Source organism: Vipera ursinii (genome assembly GCF_947247035.1).
Source record: "Vipera ursinii genome assembly, chromosome: 2".
In the NCBI taxonomy this organism is placed as follows: domain Eukaryota; kingdom Metazoa; phylum Chordata; class Lepidosauria; order Squamata; family Viperidae; genus Vipera; species Vipera ursinii.
The window spans coordinates 192926940-192951738 of NC_139513.1; the positions used below are offsets into that span (position 1 = coordinate 192926940).

At 38.6% G+C, this 24799-nt stretch overlaps 1 protein-coding gene across 2 annotated transcripts in view; it reads right to left on the reverse strand.

The window, feature by feature from the left end:
* Window positions 1-24799, reverse strand: part of EPHA1 (EPH receptor A1) — a 77530-nt gene that overhangs the window by 47097 nt on the left and 5634 nt on the right. For both annotated transcript variants that reach the window (XM_083352839.1, XM_083352838.1), the window contains exon 2: window positions 21459-21526. In XM_083352839.1, the coding sequence (XP_083208965.1) occupies window positions 21459-21526 (68 nt within the window). The remainder of the gene's footprint in view (window positions 1-21458; window positions 21527-24799) is intronic.

Consider the following 24799-nt stretch of genomic DNA (forward strand, 5'->3'; position numbering starts at 1 on the left):
AGACAGCAGTGAAATCAAAGAAATCTGAGTTTGGGGCTGAAATGTAACATGAGAAAGTATCTCAGACATGACCCTCCATAATTTTCATTAAGATAAAGGCAGGAGGTGCATTCAGATTTAAAAGATTCTGTTATTGTAACCTTATAATAAAAGTACTATTAGCTTGCGTGTCTTTGATTTCCAAGTTTGGTCTCCTTTAAATGACTGACAGGGTGGCCCAAAGTCACCCAAAGAGCATCTGTGGTTCATGGTGGTCTTGAATCTGTGCATTGCTGGTGCCAATTCAACCCTTTATTGATACCCCCTCTTACCTATTTAATATATGACCATATTATAATGTCACATTCTATACTGTTTCTGAACAAAAACAGCCCTACATGGCAAGCTAAACTGACGATTAAGAGTGAATAAGAATAACTGAGGTCAAGTTATTTCAGCTGGTATGTTGGCATATGCTGCTAAAAAACAACCTGTGCTCTGAAATCTATGTCAGAACTATTGATAAATACGCATCAAGAGCAACTCTAATTGTGCTCTTTCACAGGGCGGGTTGTATGGTCTACTACAAGATGAGCACAATTTCCTGGGGCAGCATTATCTATCTGAAGTGTCCAAATCTTCCAGACAAAAAAAAAATATTGATTTGAATTTAGCCAATTTGAATATGAATTTTTAGAAAACTGATAATGTCAATTGAAATCTTGGTGCTGCAATTAGTACCCTATTTATTAAAGGTCTCAGATATTTGTGATCTGATTTAGCACTAGTACTGTCCAAAGCTGGTCCACAAGTGACTCAATGTAGCCAAACAACCTAGTTACTGTATGTGATGGCGTCTATTAGCCTAACTCATTATAGAAATCATATTCTCACTTTTTGTACTAGACATGCAATACTTAGAATATTATAACTGGCAGTTGATCATACTCTTTTTTAATTATTTTAGCAAGGAGCACTGTGTGAACACTTCCACATTGCTGTTTGTATTACAACAGTACACTCCAAAGATCTTTGAAGACAGTCTGCAGTCATCTTCTCTTCCATCTTCCTCACAAACTGACACAATACCTGCAGCTGATCGAGAATGTAGCAGCGCAGGTATTTAGGGGTCCACCTTCGTTGCAGTTATGTAACATTGCTACTTAGCAAGTCACACTAATTGCCAGTGGGCTTCTGCATACCGATTCTCACATTTAAAGCCCTTCATGCTACAGGACTTGGTTATTTGTAAGACCATCTATCACTGATTATCTCTGCCCCATCAGACAAGATGGTCACGCTCTCAGTTCCATCTCTTAAATAAGGTCATCTTCTGGAAACCAAGATGTGCCTTTTTTGATGTTCACCTGCCTTATGGAATAGCATTCCCTCCAAGTCTTGCAGGCCTTGGACCTGTCTGCCTTTCATAAAAAAACCTCTGAAGATCTGTCTGTCCCCTCAGGCATTGGGTCAGCAGCATTCCGGATGATTGTTTTGATTATTGAATTGCCTTTGGCGCAATTGATTTTAATGTTCCATGATCTTTTAGGATGTGTACATTTCACATTGTTGTTTTAATTGGGCGCTGCCCTGGGTTGTTCCTAAGATGATGCCAGTATAATTGGACCTGATAAATGCTCAGAAGTGATGAAGATTATCCCATACAGGTAGCCCTCAACTTACAACCATTTGTTTAGTGACTGTTCAAAGTTACAACAGCACTGGAAAAAGTGATTTATGACTGCTTTTCACACTTATGACTGTTGCAGTACCCCCATGGTCACATGATCAAAATTCAGATGCTTGGCAACTGGTTCATATTTACGACGGCGGCAGTGTCCTGGGGTCATGTGATCACGTTTTGCAACCTTCAAACAAGCAAAGTCAATAGGGGGACCAAGATTCACTTAACAACCGCGTTACTAATTTAACAACTGCGGTGATTCGCTTAACAACTGTGCAAGAAAGCTCGTAAAATGGGGCAAAATTCACTTAACAAGTATATCACTTAGCAACAGAAATTTTGAGCTCACTTGTGGTCATAAGTCGAGGATTAATTTGACTGAACTATGACAGGTCCTGGAGTAACCCAAATCCCCTCACCCAGCCATCCCTCACAAAAGGGGAAGATGTCATTCTCCATGCCCTTATTTTAAATTGTGTGCACCCGCCTGGTTCTAGGCAAAACCTTTCAGCACTTCCTGGGTTCAAATCTATCAAGCTACCTTCCCCCTTGAAAGACCTGCTAGGGCAGCCGAAACCCCAAAGCCAAGAATTGGGTGAGGCAAATATTCCTTTAGCCAAAAAGGTGCTGAACCTCCCACAAGCTTCATCGAACTGTAAGAGGTCAAAGAAAGCAGGTTTTACTGAAGTCTGAACTTTACGACAGCAAAGCCAGAAAGAAATCCTCTCCCTGAGTGGACACTGCTGATATTGTGGGATCACGAAGAGTCTGGCGGTGGCTTTCAATATAGTCCTCATGTGGAAAGATGAGAGAAGCTCCCCGATTCTTTCCAATTGCTTTTATAACAACTTGTGGAGGTCTGGGAGGCTCTAGTTTCCATTCAGCCATTCCGCAAACCAGGGAAACTTGAGATTACAGCCAAGTGAAATGCTCCAATTAGAAATGCCCCTAATGATAGTTTTCCATGATCATCCTTCGCCTGTAGTGCAGAAAGAGCATTGGAAACATCCTAGAAGAAGCAATATTTTTATGAGGTTAAGAAAGGCGCTTAAAGAGTCGGTTGAGGGGGAGGGAACAGACCTCAGTAACAAGTAACCCAAATTCTCTGCAATTCACATAAGTTTCTTGCCAGAAAAAAGGTAAAGGATTCCCCTGCTCAATTGTATCTGAATCCAGGATATGGTGCTCATCTGGCGAGGTTGTCAGAATACAAGCGAATTTGAGGGCTAATCCACATGGAGCCCCATTTCCATCTGTCCTGTTTGCCATCGTTCACTCCCTAGAGACTAAAATGGACAATGTGAAATTTGAGCGGGCCACGAACAAGGAGTATATATCGGAGGTGGTGACCCTTTGAGAGCTGTATGCAACGAAATTTCATTTTGATGTATGCCGATTGGTGTACATTCAAAGTGACAATAAAGTTATCATGTTTGTCCTTTTCTTGGCCAAGGGAGCCAGCACTGTCCAATGACGCTTCCATAGTCATGTGGCCGGCATGAATACAGGTAGCCCGCCACTTACAATAGTTTGTTTACTGACCGTTCAAAGTTACAGTGGCACTGAAAAAGGGACTTATGACCATTTTTCATAGTTGCGACCTTTGCATCATTCCCCATGATCATGTGATCAAAATTCAGATGCTTGGCAACTGGTTCATATCTATGTCCGTTGCAGTGTCCCAAGGTCATGTGATCACCTTTTTTGACCTTCTAACAAACAAAGTCAATGGGAAATCAAGATTCGCTTAACAACCGGGTTGCTAACTTATCAACTGCTGTGATTCACTTAACAACTGTGGCAAGAAAGTTCATAAAATGGGCCAAAACTCACTTAACAAATGTCTCACTGAATTAACAGAAGTTTGGGACTCAGTTGTGGTCCTACTTTGAGGATTACCTGTACACCAAGTTGCACAGAAGGCTATTACCTTCCCATCAAAGTGGTACCTATGTATGCTTTCGAGCTGCTAGGTTGGCAGGAGCAGGCGTAGGAAAGGGACCTCACCCGTCCTGCGGTGCTCGGGTCTCAAATTGCCAACCTTCCAATTGACCGCCCAATGTCTTAATTGCTAAGGAAATGATGAGAAAACTCAGCTCTCTATTTTTCAGATGGCCAATTTTGATCCATTTTTCTTTCTCTTTCCCTAAATGGTGACTGGAATTCAGCTGTAACCTACCCACTTATACTGGATGAGGTGATCAACTAATGATTTAAGCAAGACAAAGTCAAGGGGGACGATTTATTCTGGAATTGGCCATTCATAAATTGAAGAATTTTGAGGAAATTGGATTCAAACAGTCTCCATGGTGAATCTCAGATGTTTGAAAAACCTCTGAACCTAGACAGACTACAAAAAATATACTTTTAACTTCATGTATCAGAGAAGAGACATTAAAAGAGGAGGAGTTCAGAGTGTGAAATGTGGGTGGTTTTCTTCTAATTTTTGGTCTAAATCTCCCTCATCCCTTTATTGGCAATAAAAGAATAATGAAACCCGCTTATAGAACTCTGGCAGGCATTTCCGAGATGAAGATCAGGATGTGAAAGGCTTTAAACATGCTAACTGCTGTATAAACATAATAATATTTTTACATAATTAAAAACAGAGCTGCTATTTTAGGTGCAGGGATAATTGGGTTACAAGATTTAATCAGTTCAATTGGCAGATTATCAACTGAATACTTGGTTAGTGAGTGCGAACTCATTTATCTCAGGGGAGGACACGTTAATTAGTGGCCCTTAACATTTGAGGTTTTTTGTTTTTTGTTAAGTATTAAGATAGCCCTCCAAATGTTACTTACTGAGTGAGATCTCTGGGATTTGTAGTTTGGCAAATTCTGGAGATTCCCAATGTAATCTTGATCTAGAGTCTGCTAGGGTCTTAGCATTTCAAATATTAAGGTATAAGTTTGTTTTCATAATGAACTCTTGATCATTCGGCTGTCTGGTCTCACTTATATTTATTCCAGTATCTCCGAAGATAGGGAGATGTTCCTAATGAGTATTTTAAAATGCTCTGATTATTTACAGTGGAGATTAACAGCAGGTGACAATCCCTGTCAACCTTCTAAGGCAGGGGTGTCAAACTGTTGGCACACGGGCCGGATGCGTCACACCAAAACTACGCCCACCCCATTGCTGGCAATGGGAAAAAAGTCACGATACATCGCGACACGTCACGTGACGTTGCAGGTTTGACATCCGTGTTCTAAGGGTTAGAAGCTGGATTGCGTTGGGTCTGATGAGTAATTGGATAGAAACCATTAGGAAATAGTGGGGCTCTGAGCAGGGCTGAAAGTAAAAAAAAAAATCCCCCAAAATGCAAGGCCAAACCATTTCTACACTATGGCCAAGAAAATTGCATGGTTGTTATGTAGTCACCAGAAGTTTATGTTGACTCAAAGTAGGTTCACCTTTTTCACAGTCCACATAGTTTTTTCTTAATGGCACATTATGTGTACATATTAAAATATATGCTTATACTTGAAGTCAGCTTAATACCCATCACTATCAATGGCATTAGGAAGTCAAAAATACAACCACACAGAAAATATTGTCCCACGATGTGAGCATCAGATTGGTGTAGCAATTAAGGTTTTGGATTAGAAAAGAAGACCCAGATTCAAGTTTACTCTCAGCCACAAAAGCTCACTGAGTGACTTTGTGCCAGTCAAGTTCTTGTGGCTCATCCTATTTTGTTTTGGTGCATAAAAACTGAAGAAGGAAGTGTTAAAATAATACCATGAGCTCCTGGAGGAAAGTAGGGATATAAATGGAAATATCATTAGCTGCATTAACTAGTATTCAAAATTACTGTGCATTCATGACCTGAAATGGTAATTTATTTATTCATTTGATTTAGATCCTACCTTGATTTATACATATTTATTATACAACTCAAGGTGGCAAATACAGTGCTCTATTAATTGACATGGGAATAGTTAATAGGTGTAGTCTTCATTTAGGGACATGGTGGCTCAGTGGGTTAGGACGCTGAGCTTGTCAATCAGATGGTCAGCAGTTTGGCGGGTCAAATCCCGAGTGCCGCGTAACAGAGTGAACGCCTGTTACTCGTCCCAGCTTCTGCCAACCTAGCAGTTCGAAAGCATGTAAAAATGCAAGTAGAAAAATAGGGACCACTACGGTGGGAAGGTAACAGCACTCTGTGCGCCTTTGGCATCTAGTCATGCCGGCCACATGACCATGGAGACGCCCTCGGACAAGCGCTGGCTCTTCGGCTTTGAAACGGAGATGAGCACCGGCCCCTAGAGTTGGAAACGACTAGCACGCATGTGCGGGGGAACCTTTACCTTCACCTAGTCTTCATTTGCTTTCTGTTTTGAAGCAATTGGTTGCTATTTAAAATGTACAAATTGTGTTATTTTCACCATTTTTGAAATGTATAATCAACTTGAAGAAAGTAGGCAATTTAAAAAAAAATTCAGTTTCTTTCAATCAGTTTCAGTAACATAAGAATGTATATAGTTACAGCACAGGATTATTGTTGTGAGAAGAATTGGACAAGTGCTATATTTGCTATTCTTGAGCTGGTGAAGGAAAGATGGAGTATAAATCTAACAAGGGAAGGATGATCTTTGATGAATCAAATGACCGAAGACTTGTTTATAGATGTTCATTGCAAGTCTCAAATTAATTGCCTGCAGCTGGTACATCTCATTAGAGTTTAAAAATTTCATTGTGTAAATGGCACAAGTCCAACCAAAACTACTGTTGGATCACATAAATTAACAGTGAATTCATGAGATGGGGAACTCCTAACCTGGCTGGGGAAGTGGATGCTATGGCATGAAACCACCTTACAGGAGGAATGTTGAGGTAGCCACCTCACCAAATGTTAATTAGATCTCTGAGTTTGCTATGAAACTATGTTAGAGTAAGAAGCCTGCTGAATAATTGCATTGCAGAACTTGCTGATTTGGTCTCCTAACTTTAATACTGTGGGTGAGGTTTGTTTTGTTTATTTAAAGGACCAGCCTTTCCAGCTTTCCAAGAGTACAAAGAACCATAGCAGCCAATCCTGCTGTGCTGTCAACGCTTAGAGCAGTTAAACCAAATAACAATTATATGCTCTGAAAACATACTAGGTTATTAAACTTCTACCTTAATGTGATGACAAACTAATCAGTCTCACTACTCAATTGGAACCATAGCTCTTGGCCTATTCCCTGGACACATCCTGTCTATAATGCTGATGTAGTTTCTGCTCATCTGGTGGAGCCAGGTTTTCTGTTTCAGTTGGTTCATGTCTCCTGCAGTGGGATTTCCCTACCAGATAGAAAGGAACAGCTGCACTTTCTGGAGATGAGTATATATGGATGGATGGATGGATGGATGGATGGATGGCAGGCAGGTACACATTTTTTTATACTCATAAGAATTTGTGAAGCAATTAGCTATAAAGTTTGCTAAATGCTCTTGGACCAATACTTTTCTCTCATCCTTATATAAACCCTGTCCCAACTTGCAGTTAACCAAAGTACAAACATGCCCTGCAACTTTTCTTTCCTATCCTATGATGTTGCCTTCATGTCATCACCAACTCATGAATGAGACAGCCTTAAGTGATCCTTAACTATATTAAAGATGTTCAAGCAGTGGCTTCCACTTTTATATATATATTATTCAAAGGAATCTGTCACCCATTATCTTAGAAGGATGCCAGATGACTGCAATGACTTGAAACAGAGACCCGATAGGAATCAGCACTAGGGGCTTCAAACTTCATGCTTCTGCTGTATTGCTACCATTAGTATTTTGCTGATGTTAACTAGGTGATAGTGAAGAAAGGCCTATAGTGAGTTGTTGAAACAATGAAGTAGATTGGGAGTCCTGTGTAGTATGAATGCACATGTAATAAATAAACAATGGTCCCAAGATCAGGCTTCAGCCTAAAACAGATCTTAAGCTAAAGCATAGGGAAAGATATTTCCCAAAGCGCTTAGACAGCCATCATCAGTTACAGTAGCTGGGACTGGGTCAGATGTACAAATGATCTGACTCATTCAAAATTGCGTCACAAGTTGAAAATGAAACACTCCCATTAATAATTACAACAACACATTGTGTAAAAATACTGGGAACTATCTTAAGGAACCAAATCACCATATATAGCACCATTGTATATGTAACCTTTGTATACGTAACCCAGGTTATTGGATTAATAAAGAAAAGTTTCAAATGCTGACAACGAATTTGGTAGGGGAAGAAAAACAGTACCTACATGTAGCAATGGAGTTTAACATTACTGGAAAAGAGATTAAATATATAAGAAAGAATCTGATGAAAATAATATTTATTCAGTAAATTTATTGAGCTGGACAAGCACAAGAGCAGGCAGTATATTTCTATATACAACTAGGAGAAACTGCAGCAGTTAAAATGAAGATGCCTCCAAGAGTTGATCTTTTTCAGATGAGTCTAATACGTGTTGAAAATAAAATATTAAGTGATTGGCATAAATAAATACAGAGCTACTTATGGTCCAAAAAGCTTTGAAATTGTATTACCATGCTTAGTTGCTTAACATATATCTCAGAGTAAACTGTATTTTCTTTGGCCCATCTGCTTCAATGGAAGGGGCAGGACTTTCAGATAGCCTGCCCAAATATCTTTGGGTTGATAAAAAATAAATAATATATAAAGGTTTGCATAAAGGTTATTGGATGTCTAGAACAAATACAGCAAAAGATTAAATCCAAATTCCATTCTTCCTCTACTTCATTATTAAATATCTACTTTATGAGGAAGACAATATTGAAATTAGTTCAGTGGAAAGTTAATAACTGGTTTTGATTGCAATATTTAATTATCAATAATATTTATTATATTAATTTATATAGCTACACATTTTGCAATAGTGACTCTGGATGACATTAATAATTTTAAAAATGAAGATATAATCTTTTTTGGGATGTTCATTTTACAATGGTCCAGTTTTCCTGCTTGGTTTCAGTATGTTCAAATTAGTAGTATAGCACTACAAGAATTATAGAAACAAGGAAGAATATTGAGAAAGTCGACTACATTTAAAAATCTTGCAACAGACAATTTGGAACAATTTTTAGGCTTCATTTATAATTTTGTAGTAAAGTTTAAGGTGGAATCCAAACAAGTCAAAATTTGCATGATTAAATGGATGCAGAATTCGAATGCAGTAACGGAGACACAACAGCGGGAATCTCAGTGGAAGGAGAATATTCAATTGACTCTGAATATTAGAGAAAATTGATATACATGTTTTCTCATAGATATATCACCCCAGTTTTGATAGTTAAAATACATAACTCATTTTAAAAAAAATAGTTGGAAATGCAATGAGCAGGTTGGATTATTTTTCACATTTGGTGACAATGCTCAACAGTTCTTGAAAACGATTTCTACTAGAAGGAAATCGATTTTAAAAGTTGAGTTATTTCAACCTGCAATATTCACACTCAAATTTACTGAATCAGATTTTCTGAGTATATTGAATTAGTTTTATACATGCTGACTGCTGCAAGGATATTATGTATATATTTCTTATTGGAAAGGATGTCTGATTGCCTCTTGGAAGAATGAAATTTCATATAGGGAAAAAAACATTGGTGCCCTCCTCCAGCTACTAGTTATGAAAATATGGATGATGATAGTGATGATCATGGTGTTGTTGTTGATGATGTTTTATTTGGCAGAAAATGGGCCAGACTGAAATAATGACATTCTTCTACTGAAGATCTGAGGAAACTACGTCAAATACTGACATGTTCTAACTCTTTCCATAGTAATGTTGGCCCTATATGCAGAACCTTGAAGATACCCTCTTCCAACTTCACATGCATATATTCCGCCTAGAGTCAAAGGCCTCACAAATTAAAGTACTCCTGCATTTGATCAGAGACAAGTAGCTGTCAACTTTCTTTTCTATTTCTCTGACAAAAGCCCTTTGCAGAAAACTTACTAGTAATGTCCTGGGGGGAACAAAGCTCTACAATGTCTTGCTTTGCTTGAAATGCTAATGGTCTGAGGAAACTGAGAATCGATGGGCAGGAAGTCATTCATCACCTCATTCATTGCCTCCTGATTCTCCCCTTCAATTGCCTCCTTGCGCTTTCTAAAACTGCTTCCCCCCCAGCTGAGCTAAGAAACTGTAGGTTTTGTAGAAGTGAAAAGAGAGGGAAGCTAGGGTCATATTCTCTGTCCCGTTTACAATGACTTTCCTATGAACCACCCCTTGCCCCGTAATGTTCTCTTAGCCAACATGGATTTAGTTAGTTTGCTGACGAATCCATAAACTTCAAAGAACTTTGAACAGATTTTTCAAGGAAAAGGCAAGGAATGGGTTACTAATGTAACAAGCTGTATGCATAGCCAGAAAAGACAGAAATTTGAAAAAAAAATATGTTTTTGTGAAGGTCATCTGAAATAGTCCTTGATGGATGTGTGATACTAGGAATTACATCTCCCCCCCACCTCTGTGTGTGTACAAGTGCATTTATGCATGATGAAGGAAGCTGGTCTGTCTTCTAGGGTCCTTCTTCCTTATTAATTCAGGTGAGAAGATCATATGTGGAGTTTCTCACTAATGCATCAAGACACTCGCTGTGGCACATTATCCAGAAATGCTGCAGTTCTGTCTGCCTGCATTCATTCTTTTTTGATTGCAAATTCCTTGGAGAGAGGTACATCTCTCTTTCTCTCCCTCTCCATCTTTATATACAGTATATATATATATATATATATATATATATATATATATATATATATATATATATATATATATATATATATATATTTCTGAGGTCTTCGCGGCTTATATTTGTGTAAATTATATATATATGTAAATATATATATGTAAATTTTTTGGATTGCTAAAAAAGAATTAAAGGCCATTTCAAACTCATTTGTTCTCATCAGTTAGCCATACCCTTCTGAGATTCGAACCTGGGCCGATCGCACATTAGGCAGTTGTTTAACCTCTAGGCCACAGGCTTTCTTGCTTTGTTAGCTGAGAGGCAAAGGAGATATGTGTTAAGTATTTGTTAAGTATTTCAGAATACCTTGCAAGGCCCAAATAAGATTTGGCCCATATTTGGGCCTTGTAAGGTAGTCTAAAATACTTAACAAATACATACATACACACACACATATACATACATACATACACATACATATATACATATACATATACATACATATATGTAATTACTTACGTTTCAGTAATGTTTACAATGGCATGGTATGGTTAGAATAACTAATAAGTAATTCTGTACTAACTGCCAGCTGCAGTAAACCCTCATCAACATCTCCCACAGCTTGTCAAGGCAATTGTTCCTTGCAAAAATGAACCAGGGGACCAAATATTTGCATCTAAATGTGACAAGCTGGGAGCAAGTTTTCTCATGCAAGCATGCATGTGCCCTCCCCCACTTGAAACTGCCAGTCAGCCAGTTATTTCTGCACGGTCAGTTCACACCAGGAGGTCCTAAATTAAAGGCTTGCTGAGTTGTTTGGTGGCTTGCCCCACACAATTGCTCTGAAATACATTAATCGTCAATGGCTGAATAAGATGAAGGAAAGAGATAGAAGAGGAAGTAGTGATTAAACCTGCATGCATAACAGGAATGTGAATTACTTATGGAGACTGGATCTTAGTCCATGATTTTGCGATCAAGACTTTGACATCATGTAGCCATTTGCTCACTAAGCTAGATATTAGATTCTTGAACACTCCTACATATATTTTTTTACATATTTTACTGTATTGTGGCTTCGGTTACAACATATATTTGAACTACATCCACAGAAGAATATAGAAGATTTCAGCAAAATATATGCAGACTTTCTTCCTTCAGCTATAATTGCTTGGAATAAGGCTGTGCATTATGCTTCTCCTCTATGAATCTTGTTTTCACTATATAGATCTCTAATCACATTACACTTAATATAGAATTAAGATCTGTGGGATGCAGGAATGTATTCCTGTATTCACTGGCTGGGAAAATCCATTGGAAACGTATGTATGTGTGAACTCCCTACCTAGTTTTCCCTCAGTCTTTGCAAAACAGTAAAGGGAAATATATATGTTTAACCATCAGGGAGACACAAGCAGTGTTGAAAAACTCAATCCAAAGGGGTTTTTTTGGTGTGTGTTTTTTTTGCAGTAAATAAGAGTATAACAAAGGCTTTGTGTTTTTTTCCTATCTCATGAAGTTGCAATCTTTTCAGACTTATTTGGGGATGTGAAAATAATTTGTTTAGCTTTATGCAGGTTTAGCTAATTTGCACTTCCTGCACAGTATATAAACCAACTTGCATATATGTGCAATTACTTCGTTTTCCAAAGCCTGTGATCAACTTTGCAGTTATTGTTATTATTCGATATTTAGCCCAGCTTTTAAAAACATAGTTGGTCAACTCAAAGCAACGAACATATCTCATTCTGTACTCCTGCCTCCTATTTTCACCACAACCACCACCATGTGAGGTCGGTTAGGATAAATCAAAAGCTTATACAAAAATACATACTATAGTAGCAGATTTCCCCAAATTTGTATATCCTATATAGAGAAGTGCAAACAAAATATACCAGGAGCAATCACTTGCAAGTTCTCTATGTTCAGAATAAATAAGAAAATGCATATAAATTTTTACATAGACAAAACAGCAAACTAATAGGAAGATAGAATGAATTGGCTGGAGAAAAGAGCCAGAAAGATGAGTATTATTGAACTTGACAAATTAGCCCTTTTCAAATCTAAACCTTCCTCCTATCAAAATAATTAAGGCAGGATATAAATAAATACATACATAATAGACTTTTTCATTTTTTTCATTTTCATTTATGTATATTTTCTTATTTTTACAAAAAACACAAGGCACCAAACAGATCCAACAGACTTTCCTCCTATTTTCCCCTCAACAACAATCCTGCAAGGATATTCATCCTCAAGAAAAGTAAAAAGGCTGAATTTATCAACATTGTTTCTAGTTATGTATATTAGTGAGATTATGATCTAACAATTGTGATCTCTTTCTCTCTCTCTCTCACTCACACACAATCATTTGCTCCAATATGCATAATTATATATTTTCTTGCACTGAACTATTTATTGTTTTAATACACATCCAACTAATTCTTTCTTATGCTCTTCCTGGTGCCTGAAGCTTCCTGATAATCTCAAAAATTCTAGGTGATTAATTAACTAGGACCTTCCTATGCAGAAGGCATGCTAATTCTTCTTCAGAGGACTTACCCTTCTACACACTTAACATTTTATCTTTAATAATCAACATCATTTTGTGCTTGCTTCAACAGCACATATACTTACTTGGAACAATACAGGGAAGTTAAGGATCTTATCTTTAACAATGCTTTTTACCGTTTACATAGAACAGGTGGAGATAGTTCTCCACCTACGGATCAGTGAAGTTACAACAGACTCCCACAAAGATGCTTACACCCCATATATAAAGTTCCAATAGCTGTTCCCACTCTTTGCAGCCATCTGGTCACACACCTGCTTAATGATTGACATGACTTACAACTACGGTATAATGGCAAGCTCAATTACAGTTGTTAGTTGAGGGTACTACCTGTAACTAGCTTGTAAAAAAGCAATATTAGATACTAATGTTTAAAAGACAGCATTTTTGGAAAGACAGAAGTCAAATATTTAATATTTGCATTTGTATACCGCCCTATTCCCTATATCTCTGTGGATTGCTAACTGTAGGACAAATAGTGATACATTAAAGCAAAACCCTATTTTCCCAATTCACATTACTAATAGGGATCACTGCTTAATCACAGAATATGCAGTTTACTTATACAGTAGATCACCTGGTTCAAAGGTTGGCCTATAAAGCAGGGATTACTCTGCTTGTCTAAAGAGCCAGCTGGACATGTCTATATATTAAACAGAAGATAGAATGGCTTATTTCTCTGGAGCTCCTTTATGTAGCACTGCCTTTAAAGTATCTAATATAGCATTAAGAACTCCTGCTTAATCCACAGCAGTTGTGGGAGGAAAGTAATACATTTGTATAACAATGGGCAGCCAGAGGGTTCAAAAGAATTGCTGTGAAATTCTTAAAGACAAGATTTTTAGTGGATGATCTAGCAATCTTCCTTGGTGTCTTAGTCAAAGTTAAAGGCTCTGGGTAAGACAAAGCAATTGTTGATTACAAGAGATAAAGCTCAGAAATAAATATCCAGAAAGATACAGTATAAACATTTTTTCCTGACCCAAAAGCTGATTTGTACAGCTTCCCTTTTCTATTTCACATGAAAAACTATAAGAAGCTCATGGAAACATTAAATTCCAAAAAGTCTCCACCAGTGAAAAATAAAAGGTGCTTGTTAGCTTCTTCCCTGGTTTTCTTCCTAGGACCATCTTTAGATTGTTTAATAATAAGACTGGGGCTAAGGGATACAGCCTACCTGGGATCTCCCCCTAACTTCAGAGCAGTCAATATTACCTGTAGCAGTCTACTGCTAGGAACAATGCAATTTCCACATGCTCAGAAGAACATGCTGTTGTCCATGAACGGACTCTGGATTTCTGAGGCTGAGCTAATACCAACGAATTGTTGAGACATGCATGCTCCAATGGAAGATAATCCAAATGAGCTACATGTTGCCATGTAGAACTGAACAGACAGATCCAAATGCTTTGAGGATGTAATTCAGCCTGGCCTAATGGGGGCAGGCAGTTCTAAAGTGATGTGCAGCCAAAATCAGTCATAATTTCACTCTGAATGTAGGTGTCTATGTATGTGTTGATCAGTGAACCACTGAGAAGGAGAACTTCCCCACAGAATTCCAAGACGTTACATCGCAGGCATTATGGTCAACATTTAGGTAAACAAACAGGGAGATCCAAATAATATATCAAACCAATTGAAAAATCAGAACTCACTGGCAAATTTGAAACCGTAGCTTTTGGTTTCAACAACAGTGGCTGGAATTTTTTTAATTCAACCAAAAGTTACTCAGAACTTTTATGAGTTTACCGATCTCATTATACCACTTTATCAAGAGTAGCTAAGGACTGGAAATGAGTCATGACCACACCAATTAGACCTTGCCCTTTTATTACATTCTGTTTTAATATAAATTCAGCATAAGGTTGACATGCACACATCTACCACTTGGGCTATTTGTTCTCTTGGTCTCATCTTTTAGGGAACATTTTTTTCTCTTTCTGCACTCAGAAAAAGAAGTGCATGAATGAAAGGATCGCTGTAGTGTATGTTTACAGATAAATATATATTGATAGGTGTCTTCCCATCCAGAGATGACTATTTATAATGATAAAGAGCACTTTGACCCCCAGAGGTTTATGCTAGACTACAAGAGTTGGACTGAATCAGAAATTATGGAGCTGTCTTCACATACAGTATCTACAATGTCAGCATTAGCAAAACCATCCACTGGAAGATTTACCAATGTAGAAATGGAGGAAAATGCAATTAACCACGTGGCAACCAAAATGTGAGAAGCCCCAATCAGCACAAGGTGCTTGCCTCAGGTTGAATTAAGGGAATTCTATACAAGCTTCTTTCAACACCCAATTTATTTAAATGATGAACACAATGTCTTTTACTGCATTGTGACATGGAAAAAAAGGCTTTGATACTGCAAGGAATCCTGTGGGGTGTTTAAAGAAACTGTATTTTCTGCATATTCTTTCTCTCACTTGTGTTAGAAAAGCAGAGATCTGCACATTGTGAGGAATACAACACAGAACTGCAATGCAACATTGGAAGTTTTTAAGAAGAGATTAGACAATCATTTGTCTGAAATGGTAGGGTTTCCTGCTTGAGCAGCGGGTTGGACTATAAGACCTCCAAGATCCCTTCCATCTCTGTTCTTCTATTATTCTGCTTAAAAAGATGGTGGACAGATTAGGAAGAAAGCATGCATGAGTTACCTAGAAGGATGTAAGTAAGAGTGGAAAAAACCCCAATGCATCTCTTAATTAATCTGCAGAGCTTGTCTGCAATTGTCAGGAACACAAATTTAAGAAACTGGAATATAGTGGCTGAGCTCCACGTCGTAACAGCTTTGTACCTGTACGAAACTTCTTATAAATTTGCATCATCACAAAATTATTTGGTGCTTTCTCCCCTCTTTATTGTTTAAATGTTTTATTTCTGAAAAAGTAATCTGAAAAAGACAGATTACTTTATGATTGTACATTGTATACTTCACTTTTTTACTAAAAAATGGAGATGAGCAATTTTTAAAAGTAGAATAATGAAGAATACACCAATAAATATAAATATAAATACACCAATAAACTGTATCCTATGGATTCAGGACCAATGCCTACTGTTATGCCTAAATACGAAATAAAAATGGGTTTTGCTTCCAACCAAAAGATAACAGACAGGAAATGAGCTTCATCCCCTTCAGAGAGAATTCCAAAAGTGGGGAGCAATCGCACAGGTTTCCTTGAGTTCCTAGCAAAACATACCTTTGATGGGAGAAGGATAACAAATGAAGCTCTTCCTAAGCTCATAATGCTAGGACAGTTCATAAGGACAAATGCCAACTGGTGAAATGGCTATAGAAAGCCCATTTTCTAGCAATTACTCTCTTTTCAGCCCTATGAAACACTTAACATTCATGAGAAATAAGGGCAAAACCACACAGTTCTTTTAAATGTCTACCATTTTATGAAGCAGGTGGGAAAGGAATATGAATCATGCCAAGAAAAAGAGGAAAAAATGAAATTCTGTTTCCCAATCTCCTGTTCTACTTTAGTTACAAACTGGGAGGAAGACTACAAAGACCACCAAACCTTTCTCCTTCAGGGTAGCCAGTATGTTGCAATTACTTTTTGGCTCCACTCTGAAAGGACAGCATTGAATGACTCAACAGCTACCCAACAGCTTGCCAAGGTCAGAAGACATATAAATAAGCATGCAGGCCTAGCAGTATCACAGTCTGGTGTCAGGACACAGATGGTAGATCTTTGGCTTCAAGGAAATAATTGACAACATTTGTGACTGAGACATGCCTTGGGCTCGACTAGAAAAACAGGCAAAGATGAACATTGCACAATATTTGTTGGGGCCGTTGCCTAGCAGCACTATCCAGCAATTATAAGAATCTCAGGATTCTGACCCTGTTCAGCTGTCAGTTGTACCCTGACACAAAAGAATGTTTGGTGTTCATTAACCACAATGCGATGAGATATCCTCATCTATTCACAAGACATATATGCCTTGCCATTATTATAGAAGCTCCCGCAAATCCAAGAGGCTACTATATTACGCTGGGCATAACAACATTTGGGAACCTTGATGGACTCAGGTGGTGTATTATTATTAATAGCTGATATTAAGTGGGCAATCTTCCCTGGACTCGGAAGCTAAGCAGGGCCAGGTTAATACTTGGTTAATACTTGGATGGGAGACTCCAGCAAGTGTTGTAATGTTGGAAGATTGAAAAGTCATGCCAGAAGAGGACATTAGTAAATCATTTCTATGTTGCTGCCAAAAAAAATTATACAGATATGTCCACAAAATTGCAGGGAATTAAATTTCATTTGAAAAATACCAGCAATATAATCCAACCTAAAAGCGTAGGTGCGGCTTTCACAGCCTATTTGTTTCACATTTAAAATGCTGATATTATATTTCAACCCTCATCTGTCCTGGGCAAGATCACTCAAGAAAGGACACCTTTAAATCAGACACCTTTAAATCAGAAATAAAATGGGTCCTTAAAAGAAACACAGCCTTTTCCAAGATGGCAAGTCATATGGAAATTTCTTCTTAGTTTCTTTGTGGCATCCCAAAAATGGGATGATTTTTCCTCTCTCTACACCAGCGGTTCCCAGTTTTTTAGAGACTGTTATCTGCAAAGTTCCTGGTAATATCCATTTTCAATTGTACCCTCCTTATCTGAAAGTTTTTCGCCTAGGCATCAGATTGGCCCAACTTTGTTGGTTTTTAGGAAGTCCATAAAATCATGGCCATCTGACCATGAGGGCTAGAATAATATATCTCCTTCAGATGAAGAAGGCCATAATGAATAGCATGCCAATTGTATGTTTCCTTTTTTTACATTTATTTTTTTACTATGGATTTGTCTATATTGCTAAATTCAATGTTTTGTATTTAATCTGAATTTATGAAGGTGAAAACTGTATGCTATTCAGACTCAGTTTCAATTGGAGCAGCTAATAAGCCTTTGTAAATTAATGAGTAAATAATTTTGTCTATTATGATCATTTTTCTGCTGTTCATTGGCCTTAATTGGCAATTGCACTGTGCTAGTTCATCAAAAGGGACCCCAAAGTGGGATAAAAATTTGTTAAATTATATCCAAGCAATGCTAAACATAATTCCTTGTGGAATGAATGCCACAAGTGCCATAAATTGCTCTTCCCCTTCTCAAAGTTAATATTGGCCTCAGCTCATCTTGTGTCCTTGCATTGTGGTAGTACAACTTAAGAAAAAAAGGTGACTATCATAACCTTATTTAGCCCCAAAAAGCAAAAATGATCACATAGCCTCTCTATGTAGAATAAACATTGGATATTCAGCAGATACTCCAATATTGCAAAAGCCTCAACTACAAGTATTTTTATTTAGGAATTAGTGAGTAAGTTTTATTTCATATTTTTATATCTAAATACGGCAGAAGTCCTGTTTTCCCCCCTCCAGAATGACAAGCCTATGAGGTTGGTAGGGCTGAGAAAGAACAACTGCTCAAGGACACCTGGTGAGCTTCCTAGCTAAGAGTGGTCACTAGTACTTGTGTTTTCTTGCTCTGAGTCTAACCTCTTAGCCATTGCACCATAAAGGCTGCCTGTTTTGGATGGGAAATAGGCATAACTTAGAACAGACATGTCAAACACAAGGCCCGGGGGCCAGATCCGGCCCGTGAAGTGGTTTCATGCGGCCCGCGAAGCCATCCTGGAAACAGTGAGGGAACGGCCCCCACTGCCTTGGCCCTGGCCCAGAGACCCTCCTCCTGCCAGAGACCCTCAGATCTGTCCCCACTCCTGCCCAGGCCCCCATAGGCACCCTTGATGTGAACGATATAAAGCTGGCCATGCCCACCCAGTAGGCCATATGCACTTTAGCCACACCCACCCAGTAGGCCATGCCCACCCAGGCCACACCTACCTGGCCCCCCGAGGGCAACCGCAATGCTGATGCGGCCCTCAATGAAATTGAGTTTGATACCCCTGACTTAGAAGTTAACTTAATTACACCCTTAGCACTAATGTGACTGGCTTTTTTAAAAAAAAGAAAATAGGAGCTGAATTAGTGGGCAAAAAGGATTTGGATCAGGGTAATCCAAACGGAGAAGGAGGCTGTACTTGCTACAAGACAGCCACTTTGGTGAATGGGTTAAAGTATAGGGGTTAAGGTTAAGACAAGAAACTGGGAGACTGCGAGTTCAGGTTCCACCATTGGCACAAAGTCATCTGAGTGACTTTTGGTTACTCAGCTTGTCTCACCTCTGGGAAGGAGGCAATGGCAAACCACTTCCGAAAAACCTTACCAAGAAAACCGCAGGGACTTGTCCAAGCAATCTCTGAGAGTCAAACACGATTAAATGAAAAAAAGAAAAATGGAGCAAAAGCTTTCATTGTTCCTTATAGACCCTCTTCCTCCTGAAGAAAGATCAGAGAGGATGGGAACAAGTAGAATAAGAACAGAGGCTTCCTCTTGCACATTAGTGCAAAGTACTGATTGTGGCATATATATGATACAGAGTAGGCTCAACTTGTTTGCAAGACCATTAGTACTGAGTTGTATCAATGTCTACCTCTTAGAATTCAGAAGGACACCTTGTGTCGGGGAGGGGCAAATATGCCCTAGATGTATTTAGCATCAGTAGTTAGTCCCACCATTTCCACGGTATGCCTTCTACTCTGGAACAATTTCTTGTTGAAAAGACCATCCCTCTTCTAACTACAGTTAGAAAGGGGATTGAAATACATTTTAGGCTTCTTGTAGTGTTTTTAATGATTTTTCATTTGACTTATTTTACAACTACAAAATGAAAATGGATAATGTAAAAGATGTTCAATTGATCAATTAGAAATTCTGGAATTATGATTTCAGGAAACAGTCTCTGTAAACCTTTTCTCGTTGATTCATTGATTCATTGATTCATTGATTCATTCATTCATTCATTCATTCATTCATTCATTCATTCATTCATTCATTCATTCATTCATTCATTCAGTTTATATAGCCACCCATCTCACTACCATGCCTCTAGGCTGCTTACAAAGTTAAAAATCCATACCTAATCTGCCAAAAATGAACACCCAAAATAGTTTAAAACGTTAAACAATAAAACTATTAAAAACATAAAAACACAAAAACAGTACAGCAGCATTCATTTTCCTAAGATGGAAAAAAACCCCTATTCTTTTGTATGGATGGGGGCAGGGAGAATTTCTCCCATAAACTGGAGGCAAATGGCAGAAATTCAGAATATTTAAAGCTCTACAGGAAGATCAAAAAAGCTGACATGTGTGACAGTTCCCCAGAGGCAACTGAAATGTACAGTGCATTCCGAAGAATTGCAAAGTACAGCAAGGTAGTCTTCCACAAAGCCATAAAGGAAGAGAGAGAGGTGGGGGGAGGGGGGGAGGGAGGGAGAGAGTATGGTCTGATCAAGAGTCTCATTTAGGAAAATGTCTTAAATACTGATGACCCATTCCAGAATTAGAAACTTTAGTACTGCAACATAAGAGATTTTGCACCAAGAAATAAAGTTTGGTCAGTTAATACATAGTTCATAAATGGGCTTGTTGTTGAAACAGGATAAAAAATAAACCAGTAAGCAAAGCTAGATAAGAAGGAAGGGAACAAAAAGAAAAAAAAACAATAATAGAAGGAAAAGAATATCAGAAAACCAGATATCAGAAAACCAGCAAAATCTATCCAAGAAACAACCTATGGATTATCTCATAGATTAGAACACCGGACAGAAAGTAATGTGCATTAACAAAATTACACTCAAATCATTTTTCAGCAAAAATGTTTGCCTCTCGAGGTGAAGTGTTAAAAAATGGGAGATTCTTGGTGACAGATCTTTTTGCCCATTTTCCGAGTGTTTTTATTGCCATCTTCACCTCTAAATCTTGGCTTTTGTTTTTTCTTCTGGAGTATGCCCTTTTAAAATCATTTAAAACAGGGGTGTCAAACTCAACTTCATTGAGGGCCACATCAGCATTGCGGTTGCCCTCAGGGAGCCGGGTGGGTATGGCCAGGGTGGGCGTGGCCTACTGGGTAGGCGTGGCTAGAGTGTGTATGGCCTACTGGGTGGGCGTGGCCAGCTCTACCTCATTCGCATCAAGGGTGCCTATGGGGGCCTGGGCAGGAGTGGGACAGATCTGAGGGTCTCTGGCAGAAGGAGGGTCTCTGGGCCAGGGCCAAGGCAGTGGGGGCCGTTCCCTCACTGTTTCCAGGATGGCTTCGTGGGCCACATGAAACCACTTCGCGGGCCGGATCCGTCCCCCGGGCCTTGTGTTTGACATGTCTGATTTAAAATGTCTGGCTTTTGGGCACCCTTTACTGTCTTTTCAATCCCTATTCAACTTTTCCAAGGCCTCCGCTTCCCTTGACCCTCATTTGTCAGGCTACTTTGCCCTTTCTAGAAGCCAAGCATCAGAGCAACATAGACAGCTAGGTCTCCCTCTTTTGACATTAAGTAAACCAGCTAATCTCTAGCAGAGATTTCCTAGCTGCCACTGAAAATTCAGCTCTATACTGCAAGAACTACTGCATTATAGTTTTTGTGATTTCTACTTACCCCTGAATCTGGAGGGTCTGGCAACCAGCCTAGCTCATTCTGAGAAGTGCTTGTGTCCAGAAGGTTAACTGAAAAGAAGAATAAGAAAAAAAATTGAGTCAGCCATCAAAAACTTGAAACTCATACCAACCTCAACTGAAACAAGTAATGAAGAATCACACCAAAAGCCTACATGGTCCAGGGGTCTCTTCTCTCCAGAGATCAAAGAGATGCTTTCAAAGAAGTCCATAACCATTATGTGGGGGTAAAGTAACCCTACTGCTTGAGTTCCCCATTGATTGCTATTCAGAGGCAATCCTGGAAACAAAATATAGCTTTAGGATAGGGGTAGGCAACTTTGGCTCTTTTATGACTTGTGGACTTCAACTCCCAGAATTCCTGAGCTAGCTATTGAATTCTGGGAGTTGAAGTCCATGAGTCATAAAAGAACTAAGGTTGCCTACCCCTGAGTTTGGTCAGCATGATCCTTAGGATCTTTTAAGAGGTGACAGGCCTCTTAAGCACCAGAGGGCAGGGCAGGACAAGAAGAAATGGGTGGAAGCTTGTTAAAGAGAGATCCAATCTAGAGGTAAAGAGAAATTTTCTGTCAGGAAGAACAGTTTATCAACGGAATAGCTTGCATCCTGGAATTGTGGGTGCTCCATCACTGGAGGTGTTCAAAAATAGACTGGACAGCCATTTGTCCAGAATAAAGTCTCCTGCCTTGAACAGAGGGTTGGACTAGAAGACCTCCAAGGTCCCTTATAGCCCTATGATTCTGTGTTCTATTTGTTTCTATAACATTTGCAATTGTAGATAGTGCAGACCTAATGATTATGTTAATAAAATGTAATTATATAGTCAAACATCTGCAAATAAACCCAAATAGTTGCAACGGCAAAGGCAGCTATCATGTAATATGCTCTGATAGTGACTAATTAGTAGGGCAAGGGGGGATAAAACTAAATCTGGTGCTTCAAAAAGCAAAGCAGATTAAGGGTTGTTCAAGTAATTATCATGTCCTTGGTATCCATTATTAAGGGCTAATCCTCAATTTACCACTGGATGCTTAGCAACTGTTCAAAATTACAACAGATTCCCCCCAAAATGTACTTAGGACCTGACTTTGTAGTTCTGATGTTGCCCCCTCCCCTTTGGGTTCATTTTGGGCGCTCAAAAATTGGTCCGCATTTATGGCAGCCCCATAGCGAACAATGGGTTTGCTTAAAACTGTTGCACTCACTCAATGACCACCACGTTTGCTTAACAACCTCCACGTTCACTTAATGTTCTCCTAACAATTATCACATTCGCTTAATGACCATTGTGAAAAAGTTTTAAAGTTGGGTCTGGTCATGTGGTCACTTGCTTTGTGGCTAACCTGGCTTGGGACCATCATTGCCTGGCTCAGTTAGGGTTGTAACTTGAGGACTACCTGTACAATGGAAACTGGGACATGTCTGTTAGCCACTAAGAATATTGGAAGTCAATATTTGTGATAAACAGATCAAGAATGTTTCCTGTTTGGCAATACACGTGCAGAAACCAAGCCAAAGGCTTAAACATGGCAATTCTGAGCTTAAGGCAGGTGCAATGGTAGCTCTCTTCTCTAATATAATACAGTACACCACAAGATATATGCCTATCATCTACATTTGGGAGGAAAAAAAACAGCCTCTAGGCCAGCGTTTCCCAACCTTAGGAACTTGAAGATGCGTGGACTTCAATTCCCAGGGGAATTCTGGGAGTTGAAGTCCACACATCTTCAAGTTCCTAAAGGTTGGGAAACGCTGCTCTATGCAACAAAAGAATAAATTTAGACATCTGAAGAATGGAATGGGAAAAAAATAGAGATATCTTATTCCAAATTTGAATTAAACCCCCAATCCATAGCGGCAAGGCCACCTAATGGAGTAAGTCTTTAGCTTTAAATGTCTGTGCAGAAACTGAAATAAACTCTCCAACCTTGATAAGAAAAAAAAAGAGTAATGGCCTCGACAATAGTAGGAATGAATTGAGAACTGCATAAATTCTATAGGCAACCCAGGAAAAAGAACATTATTAAATATATTGAATTGAAATTATTCTCACATAATTCCCAAATCTTTGAATGGTTGATTTTGTTCCGTGGGCTGTTCTCTAATGAACCTTTTATACAAACATATGCTTATTTTTTAAATGAAAAAAAAACCTCCACATTATTTTAAATTTACTGGGGGATACTTGGTGCTTGGTGCTAATGTATCCCCTCATTTCAGTCCTGAGCTATAAATATTCTCCTTTATTTTAGATTCACTGAAATTATCAGTAAAACATATACTGGAATAATAACCCATGAATGCACGTAGTATATCCCTTCAGGTATATATTTGTTAAAGAAAGAAGGGAAGTAATATTTGCGCATTGGAACAATGGAAGTCTAAATGTTACAGCTTTATGTTTTCCAATTTTGGAGAAAGGAAATCTGGGGTAAAAATTACTGGCCAAATGAAGCCCTTTTCTGGCAAACACAGGGTGAATCAAATTATCTTCTTTTCATAACTTACTCTAATAGTAGATTCTAGATAAAGAGATATAATTAAATAGAGAAGTCTTGGAAGTAATGGAAGTAATGCTAAATTTAAGCCCAAATTCCCTTGAGAGAGAATAAAAGAATTTTGGCCGTGAGATGCTATGTGTTTTTCTGCCAGAGATCTAACAGTAGTCGACTGTTGAACTGTTTGTCCTAATCCAACTTGCTTGGGCCTAGCACATTTTTGACATTCAGCCAAGAAACCAAATTCCCATTAAGATACGGTAACTAATGTATAAATTACCAGCCACAGATAGAACTATAACTGGAAGGATCTAACCAAATATCTTTTTAATAAAGTGGTCTAAAAGTTGCTTGAGACCATCCATCCTCTTTGTTAATTTGAGAAAACTAAACTGTTAAAGAAAGCCATTCTTCACATTATTTGACATCTGATGACTCTGCATCTCCCGCACTGTAATACTATAACTAATATTTGAGGGCATTTGACAGCTGATGAAATCAATATTTGCAGAATATTCTATGGAGTTATAAAGGAGGAGTAGGAAGGGAGGGAGGGAGGGAGGGGTAGAGCTTTGATACTTTTTTTTGCTGTTGTTTCAATTTATTTTGTTGAGTTTTCCTCCCAATGAAGGATGCAAGGACCAGTTTTGTTTTACTGCATTTTAAGAAAGTTTGGATCACGGAGATTCATCTCCTCCCTTTCCCTCCTTAGCCTCTTCTTTGTCACTTGGTTAAAATTCAAACCAAGAATAACAACCATGAATCTTGGGCAGCTCATCTTCCCTTGCTTGCAGGGAACTATTTCCTTGGGGCTATTAGGTTACAG